Source organism: Ceratotherium simum, chromosome 30 (assembly GCF_057802395.1).
Source record: "Ceratotherium simum simum isolate JZ-2026a chromosome 30, ASM5780239v1, whole genome shotgun sequence".
NCBI classification, from domain to species: Eukaryota; Metazoa; Chordata; class Mammalia; order Perissodactyla; family Rhinocerotidae; genus Ceratotherium; species Ceratotherium simum.
The window spans coordinates 29111232-29119560 of NC_141929.1; the positions used below are offsets into that span (position 1 = coordinate 29111232).

Consider the following 8329-nt stretch of genomic DNA (forward strand, 5'->3'; position numbering starts at 1 on the left):
CGCTCTGAGGACTTTGGAAGCCTGACATCTCCCAGGACTGAAGTTTGTCAGGGGGTCCCCAGACAGCGAAATGAGAAATGGAGAAGATTCTATGCCCTCAACGCTTACAGTGAGAGCAGAGCGGAAGCTCTCGCTGCCCCGGGCCCCTCTGTCACCTGGGTGACGCTTTCATTTTCAGCTGAGAAACTGAAGCTCAGAGAGAGGATCCTGACTTGCTTCAGGCATTCGGTTGGTTAGGGGCTAGAGTTTGGGTCCAGAACCCGGGTGTCTGCACTTCCCGTCCAATCTCCCACCCCAGCCGTGATGGGCACGCACTCCCTGATTTCCAAGACACACGGATGAAAACACAGCCAGAATCGAGTCAACAACGTTTATTAGAGCTCACAGATTTCATAGGTTGCAAACAGGTCGGGAGTGTATGAAACGATGTGTAAAAATGCAGGGGTGTGTGCGTCTGTGCGTGTACGTGTGCGTGTTGCTCTGTTTCCGTCGGGAGCAGGCTCTCCCCGACTTCAGGCGCAGCAGCTGCACTTGTCCGATGCCCCTTTGCAGATGCAGGTCTGGGCACACCTGGCACAGCCCACGGGGCAGCAGGAGCAACAGCCTGGGGAAGACAGGGCAGAGGGAGGGGTCAGAGCAGACATCACCGGGACCTCCTTTCCCAACCGCAGGCCTGGAAAAGCTCTGCCCCCAGCCTCACGGGAGCCTGAGCTTAGGGTGGCATGCTCTGTCCGCAGACAATTGGTAGAATCTTTGGAAAACCTCCTGCTCATGGGAAAAGGCTGTTTTGCCCCTCCAGAGACCAGGACAGGGCAGACAGCCTGGAGAGGCAGTGACAGGGCCTCTGGGGCAAGAGAAGGCCAGCCCCCCAGAGCCCGAAAATGAAGCGAGGCAAGCGCTCAAGGTCAGAGACGGGCAAACTCCTGCCAGAGCAGCTCCCAGGAGGGCCGGGGAGCTCTGGGCTGCCTGGACGGACGGGGCTGCACCGGCAGGTCAGAGAAACCACACCACGCTCACTAGTTCATGTCCATAGAGCGCTTCAGCCCCTGAGAGCATGAAGAAAGCTGCCTCGGGAGCCAGGAGACCCAGTTCCAGTACCAGGTCGTTGCCGGACTGGTGGTCACTTGTCTGGGCCTCATTCCTCGTTATAGAATGAAAGTGGGGCTCAACCATCTTGATAGCTCTTTAGGCTCTGGCCCTGAACCAACTGCTGAGCGAAATGGACGCCAGGAGGCGGGCTCCCTGGCCCGCTCCTGCCTGCTGAGCTCTGGGTGCTGTCTCTGACTCAGCCCGGCCCCCAGACCCCCAGAAGGGCCCACACTCACTCCTCTTGCAGGAGGCACATTTGCACTCTTTGCATTTGCAGGAGCCAGGGCAGGTGCAGGATTCACCTGCAAGGAAGAGAAAGCCGGGCAGTGAGCACTGGGGTGAGGCAGGAGATACAGCAGTGGGCCCACAGATGCTTCCTGCTCAGGGCGGGGTCAGACGGGGGAGCTCCTGTCCCACTCAGGGCCGGGGGAAGCCTCACCCCGCCTTCTCTTCCCACAGGCCAGGATGGGCAGATGCTCTCCTGTTCTGACCCCACAGGGCCTTACGGCTGAGCCCAGAAGAGGCAATGTCCCCTGCCTCCCAGCCAGCACAGGCAACTCAGACGCCTGGACAGAGCCCTGGGGCTGGGCACACAAGCCCCCTGACCGCCTGGGTGATGTGGAGCAGGGCAGCCTTGAGCCTCAGGCCTCTCCCCTCTGACACGCAAGCTGCTGGGAGGATGGAAGTGCGCTAAAGGGCCATTTAGGCGCCAGGTCAGGCTGAAAGCACAGACGTGCAAACTGAAGGAGTCCACCTCAGCTCAAACTCAAAACACTGCCTCCTCCACCCCAAGGACGCTCTGTCCTGCCCCTGGGAAACGGGCATCCTGAGGCCGAGAGCTGGGCTTCCCCTACCCGTGGAGCGGGAGCAGTTGGGGTCCATTTCGTGCCGAGGCGAGGCCAGAAGTCCAAAGCTGGCGGTGAAGATGCTCGGGCTGGTCCACAGCGCGGTGGCGCTTAGGCGCCCGGGAGCTCCCTTTCTAGCCAGAGGCAGCGGCCCGGGCGCAAAGGCCCCGCCCCGGCCCGTCCACCCCGCCCCTTGGCGACCGCTCGGCCCGCGGCGCCCTCGGCTGGGCGGTGCGCACCCGGCCGGGCGCAGGATTCGCAGGGCGCAGCTGGGCTCGGTGCGCACGGCGGGGGGGGGCCCTTCCCAGTGGCTAGTGTGGAGGTGATCGTGTGCCGGCCGGGACGTGGCGTCCCTGTCCTCTTGCCCGCCCCTTGCCCAGTTTTCCCCGAGTGGCCGCCACCCCCGCCCCCAAGTGTTCCTGGAACTCAGCCCCCGAGTCGTCGCCGTCTTCCCCATCCCCGGCCCCCCGCGCGTGCTTCCTCTGTGCTGTCGTGCTCAGGTTGGCCCGTTCCCGGAGCCCGTGTGCAACCCCAGCCTGGCGCTCTCGTCCCTGGCTTGGCGGGGGCAGTGGCAAGACCTGAGGGCGTTGGGTGCAGAGACTGGCCAGTATGTGACCCTCGCCTCCCACCCCCATTTCTTCTCCCTGTCCGCACGCAGGCCTTCGGCCCCTTGTCTCTTGTCCACTGCAACAGGGGGACAGAGACCCCTGCCTCCTTCCTTCTTTCCGGTCGCCGCCGGAAGACTTATATGGGCACGTTTGCCCCGGGGCCTTTCCATGAAACTGTCTAGTGCTCCCCACAGCCTGCGGGGGGCCCTCACTCCAGGCGGTCCCAAAGCGTCGGTCGCCCCAAAGGAAGGATCGTTGTCGGTCACAGGGAGACATAGATAACACAGCGAGAAAGGGGCTGTTTTCCTTCCAACATCCCTAACAATTCCGTGGCGTTTAGTGTGTGCCAGGCCGTGTTTTCGTCACTTTTTATCTTCGTACCCTCACAACAGGCTGAAAGGAAAATCCTTGTATTTATGAGCCCTTTTTACTACTGGGACACCTCGGCACATGGAGTCCTAATGACCTGCCCGAGGTCAGTCAGCTGGGAAGTGAATCCAGTCGGGCTGCCGAGGGAAAGGGAAGGTCCCTGACAAGCCAGCCTCTGGTCTGGCTCTGTCCACAACACTCTCTGCTCTGGAAACCTCTAGAGAAGAGCAAGCTGCCAGCTGAACCGTGGGCAGCAAGAAAAGTGATCCCTAAGTGAAAACTCTGTGCAATTTTCTGGCTATCTTCTTTGTCTGGAATAAGGCTGGTTCTCACTTTCAGTGGTGATAAAGAGTTTGCTTTTCCTACAAATACATGAAAGCAAATAGGAATGATTTCAAAGGACAATGTTCAATAAAATGTGGTTAGGTGGTGGAAGAAATGGCAGGTTTCTTTCCATGTCTGAGAAGGCCCAGAGAGTGTTCCTCATGGCCTCATGTCCCTGGTGCCTGTCACAGTCGTGTAGGAAGAGTGAAGGACTCTCTCTGGTCCCCAGGTCACATCCTCATGTGGTTGATGAGGACAACACAGGACACGCAGTAGGCCCTGCAGCCCTGGCTGATGTGTCTGGACGTCAATAAATATCTCCCACACTGTGCACAGTAATATTGAAGTACTAGCTGATATCCTAGACCCCTCACCACGTGCCAGGCCCCTTCATAAGATCTTTACTTGTCCGGACTCATTTCATCCTCTAAGCCGTATGCTTTTCCGGATTTTGCCCCTTTGACAGCGGAGGAGACTGAGCCACAGACAGGTTACGTCACGGGGCTGTGAGTGACCCAGGTGGGGTTGGTACTCCCGCAGGCTGACTGCAGCATCATGCCCTCCCCCACCGCCCTCCATCACGACATCACAGGAAAGACGGGGACACTGAACACCTGGCCCAGAGGCAGCAGTGGGCAGAGCCCTGAGCTGGCAGGGGGATCCCTGTGCATAGCTCTGTGACCTCTCTGGGCTCCAGTTTCCCATCTCTCCACCAAGGGCCAAATTCGTCCATCTCCAAGGGCCCTTCCAGCTTGGAAGTGGGATAGGCACGATGGCGCATGCAGTGACATCGTGATCTGCCAGCAGTGCCAGAGGGTGAGGCCTGCTGTAGCATAGGCTCATTCATCCCATTCTTTTCCAGCTGTGTGACCTTGGGCAGGTGGCTTACCCTCTCTGGAAGATGGCACAACCACTCCTGCCCTTCCTGTTTGCTGTCTCAGTCACTGGGTCTTTGAAAACCGAAAGACCTGAAGCGGGGGAAAGGCTTTCATGTCTGTCTGAATGCTCCGGAAGCCTCTTGTCCTAGGGGCTCACTGCAGGTCATGCACACTCCCCCTGGCACTGCATCAGCAAGGTTCCAACCCCATCCTTAACCTCCAACCAACATGGTTTAGAGTCATGCTTCCAAAGCAACGAGCCTTTCCCCAGGAGCTTGTTGGGAGCTGCAAGGATTCCCTCTGCACAGGGGCTGTGTGGGGAGAGTGACCATGACGGACACTGTGTACGGGGCCCGCGCTAGGAGCCAGGCCAGTGTCCCATTTAATTCCCGCATTGAGACGTCATCTCCTTCGTACAAAGGGGGACGTGGAGGCTCGGAGAGTATCAAGGACTTACCCAGGTCCCATGGCCAGTGAGTGGCTTAGTGGGCTGTGAACCAGGACCATCTGACACCAACACCCATGGACTAGGCACAGGCTGGCTTCTGAAGTCCCCTCTTCACACAGGGCACCCGTGGGTAAGGGAGGTCCCGACTCCTGGGCCACGTGACGCTTCTTTCTCTCTGATTGAACGTCGAATAGCAGGTCCCTCCACAAGTAGCCGGGAGCACGACCGTTGGCAGAAATGCCAAGTCACTCAGCCCCTCAATCCTGCCTACTAGAGACCACTACACTCTCCGTACGGTAGAATCCACCACCCCCCTGCAAGGGCGGACCTGAAGTGCTTCATCCGGAACCCATTCTCGGGTACATTCTTGCTGAGAACTGGCTGGGCACTTCCCTCCGAATCCCTGGTCCCTTGGCCGGTTTCAAGGAGCCAAGGCTGGATTGGGAAGGAGGGGCAGATCTCAGCCCGACCAAGGGAGGAACTTCCAAAGATTCAGAGCCCAGTCACCACAGGGAGCTCTCAGGGGAGGCAAGTGTCCCATCAGCGACACTGGGCAAGCCAAGAGTGCTGGTCCCCCGTGGGGATTTCGAGGGGAGTGCTCCTCAAGGAGTGCGTGGTCCACACCCGGGGTCCGTTGTGACTTGTTGCCAGTGCGCAAAGCACACCTTCAATGAAGAAATTGCAGCGTTTTCTGTTGTTGTTTTATTAATGTAACGTTCGGTTTCAACATTTTATAAATTTTTGGTGTATTGTTTTCTGAGCAGCATTTCTAAGTCTCTACAGTTTTCTTCTTTGTTCTTCAAGATATATTGACAGGATGTGTGTCGAATCTCAAACTGGGTTTTGTATATCGTGTCCTTTTCAAGTTTTTCTTAGTGCTTCATTTTAGTTGACCAAAGTTTAAATGTCTGTTAGAAAATAAAAACAGGTCCTTTAAGACCTTGGTTCAAGAACAAGCCCCGTGTAGAAGTCAGACAAGTTGGGAGTTGAATTCCACCCGCTCTGAGGACTTTGGAAGCCTGACATCTCCCAGGACTGAAGTTTGTCAGGGGGTCCCCAGACAGCGAAATGAGAAATGGAGAAGATTCTATGCCCTCAACGCTTACAGTGAGAGCAGAGGGGAACCTCTGTCTGCCCCGTGCCCTTCTGTCACCTGGGTGACGCTTTCATTTTCAGCTGAGAAACTGAAGCTCAGAGAGGGATCCTGACTTGCTTCAGGCATTCGGTTGGTTAGGGGCTAGAGTTTGGGTCCAGAACCCGGGTGTCTGCACTTCCCGTCCAATCTCCCACCCCAGCCGTGATGGGCACGCACTCCCTGATTTCCAAGACACACGGATGAAAACACAGCCAGAATCGAGTCAACAACGTTTATTAGAGCTCACAGATTTCATAGGTTGCAAACAGGTCGGGAGTGTATGAAACGATGTGTAAAAATGCAGGGGTGTGTGCGTCTGTGCGTGTACGTGTACGTGTTGCTCTGTTTCCGTCGGGAGCAGGCTCTCCCCGACTTCAGGCGCAGCAGCTGCACTTGTCCGATGCCCCTTTGCAGATGCAGGTCTGGGCACACCTGGCACAGCCCACGGGGCAGCAGGAGCAACAGCCTGGGGAAGACAGGGCAGAGGGAGGGGTCAGAGCAGACATCACCGGGACCTCCTTTCCCAACCGCAGGCCTGGAAAAGCTCTGCCCCCAGCCTCACGGGAGCCTGAGCTTAGGGTGGCATGCTCTGTCCGCAGACAATTGGTAGAATCTTTGGAAAACCTCCTGCTCATGGGAAAAGGCTGTTTTGCCCCTCCAGAGACCAGGACAGGGCAGACAGCCTGGAGAGGCAGTGACAGGGCCTCTGGGGCAAGAGAAGGCCAGCCCCCCAGAGCCCGAAAATGAAGCGAGGCAAGCGCTCAAGGTCAGAGACGGGCAAACTCCTGCCAGAGCAGCTCCCAGGAGGGCCGGGGAGCTCTGGGCTGCCTGGACGGACGGGGCTGCACCGGCAGGTCAGAGAAACCACACCACGCTCACTAGTTCATGTCCATAGAGCGCTTCAGCCCCTGAGAGCATGAAGAAAGCTGCCTCGGGAGCCAGGAGACCCAGTTCCAGTACCAGGTCGTTGCCGGACTGGTGGTCACTTGTCTGGGCCTCATTCCTCGTTATAGAATGAAAGTGGGGCTCAACCATCTTGATAGCTCTTTAGGCTCTGGCCCTGAACCAACTGCTGAGCGAAATGGACGCCAGGAGGCGGGCTCCCTGGCCCGCTCCTGCCTGCTGAGCTCTGGGTGCTGTCTCTGACTCAGCCCGGCCCCCAGACCCCCAGAAGGGCCCACACTCACTCCTCTTGCAGGAGGCACATTTGCACTCTTTGCATTTGCAGGAGCCAGGGCAGGTGCAGGATTCACCTGCAAGGAAGAGAAAGCCGGGCAGTGAGCACTGGGGTGAGGCAGGAGATACAGCAGTGGGCCCACAGATGCTTCCTGCTCAGGGCGGGGTCAGACGGGGGAGCTCCTGTCCCACTCAGGGCCGGGGGAAGCCTCACCCCGCCTTCTCTTCCCACAGGCCAGGATGGGCAGATGCTCTCCTGTTCTGACCCCACAGGGCCTTACGGCTGAGCCCAGAAGAGGCAATGTCCCCTGCCTCCCAGCCAGCACAGGCAACTCAGACGCCTGGACAGAGCCCTGGGGCTGGGCACACAAGCCCCCTGACCGCCTGGGTGATGTGGAGCAGGGCAGCCTTGAGCCTCAGGCCTCTCCCCTCTGACACGCAAGCTGCTGGGAGGATGGAAGTGCGCTAAAGGGCCATTTAGGCGCCAGGTCAGGCTGAAAGCACAGACGTGCAAACTGGAGTCCACCTCAGCTCAAACTCAAAACACTGCCTCCTCCACCCCAAGGACGCTCTGTCCTGCCCCTGGGAAACGGGCATCCTGAGGCCGAGAGCTGGGCTTCCCCTACCCGTGGAGCAGGAGCAGTTGGGGTCCATTTCGTGCCGAGGCGAGGCCAGAAGTCCAAAGCTGGCGGTGAAGATGCTCGGGCTGGTCCACAGCGCGGTGGCGCTTAGGCGCCCGGGAGCTCCCTTTCTAGCCAGAGGCAGCGGCCCGGGCGCAAAGGCCCCGCCCCGGCCCGTCCACCCCGCCCCTTGGCGACCGCTCGGCCCGCGGCGCCCTCGGCTGGGCGGTGCGCACCCGGCCGGGCGCAGGATTCGCAGGGCGCAGCTGGGCTCGGTGCGCACGGCGGGGGGGGGCCCTTCCCAGTGGCTAGTGTGGAGGTGATCGTGTGCCGGCCGGGACGTGGCGTCCCTGTCCTCTTGCCCGCCCCTTGCCCAGTTTTCCCCGAGTGGCCGCCACCCCCGCCCCCAAGTGTTCCTGGAACTCAGCCCCCGAGTCGTCGCCGTCTTCCCCATCCCCGGCCCCCCGCGCGTGCTTCCTCTGTGCTGTCGTGCTCAGGTTGGCCCGTTCCCGGAGCCCGTGTGCAACCCCAGCCTGGCGCTCTCGTCCCTGGCTTGGCGGGGGCAGTGGCAAGACCTGAGGGCGTTGGGTGCAGAGACTGGCCAGTATGTGACCCTCGCCTCCCACCCCCATTTCTTCTCCCTGTCCGCACGCAGGCCTTCGGCCCCTTGTCTCTTCTCCCCTGCACCAGGGGGCCACAGCCCCCTGCCTCCTTCCTTCTTTCCGGTCCCCGCCGGAAGACTTATATGGGCACGTTTGCCCCGGGGCCTTTCCATGAAACTGTCTAGTGCTCCCCACAGCCTGCGGGGGGCCCTCACTCCAGGCGGTCCCAAAGCGT

General features: G+C 59.5%; 2 protein-coding genes across 2 annotated transcripts; both read right to left on the reverse strand.

Annotated features, from left to right (window-relative positions):
* Window positions 1-356: 356 nt before the first annotated feature.
* LOC147913136 (metallothionein-1-like) lies at window positions 357-2063 on the reverse strand. Its single transcript, XM_087420338.1, has 3 exons — window positions 1944-2063; window positions 1326-1391; window positions 357-604 (listed from the first exon to the last, which is right to left on the reverse strand). The coding sequence occupies exons 1-3, from the start codon at window positions 1969-1971 to the stop codon at window positions 513-515; spliced, it is 186 nt and encodes a 61-aa protein (XP_087276464.1). The 5' UTR covers window positions 1972-2063; the 3' UTR covers window positions 357-512.
* Window positions 2064-5914: 3851 nt separating this feature from the next.
* Window positions 5915-7639, reverse strand: LOC147913137 (metallothionein-1-like). The gene is made up of 3 exons (XM_087420229.1): window positions 7499-7639; window positions 6884-6949; window positions 5915-6162 (listed from the first exon to the last, which is right to left on the reverse strand). Exons 1-3 carry the CDS (start codon window positions 7524-7526, stop codon window positions 6071-6073), a joined length of 186 nt encoding a protein of 61 aa, XP_087276355.1. The 5' UTR covers window positions 7527-7639; the 3' UTR covers window positions 5915-6070.
* Between the last annotated feature and the right edge of the window lie 690 nt (window positions 7640-8329).

Excerpts from the sequence above, each read along its gene's own strand:
- LOC147913136 (XM_087420338.1), bottom strand. The coding sequence starts at position 1,971 with ATGGACCCCAACTGCTCCCGCTCCACGG. Across the intron at positions 1,392-1,943 it reads CAACTGCTCCCGCTCCACGG|GTGAATCCTGCACCTGCCCT; the intron begins GTAGGGGAAGCC and ends TCTTCCTTGCAG. Across the intron at positions 605-1,325 it reads ATGTGCCTCCTGCAAGAGGA|GCTGTTGCTCCTGCTGCCCC; the intron begins GTGAGTGTGGGC and ends TGTCTTCCCCAG.
- LOC147913137 (XM_087420229.1), bottom strand. The coding sequence starts at position 7,526 with ATGGACCCCAACTGCTCCTGCTCCACGG. Across the intron at positions 6,950-7,498 it reads CAACTGCTCCTGCTCCACGG|GTGAATCCTGCACCTGCCCT; the intron begins GTAGGGGAAGCC and ends TCTTCCTTGCAG. Across the intron at positions 6,163-6,883 it reads ATGTGCCTCCTGCAAGAGGA|GCTGTTGCTCCTGCTGCCCC; the intron begins GTGAGTGTGGGC and ends TGTCTTCCCCAG.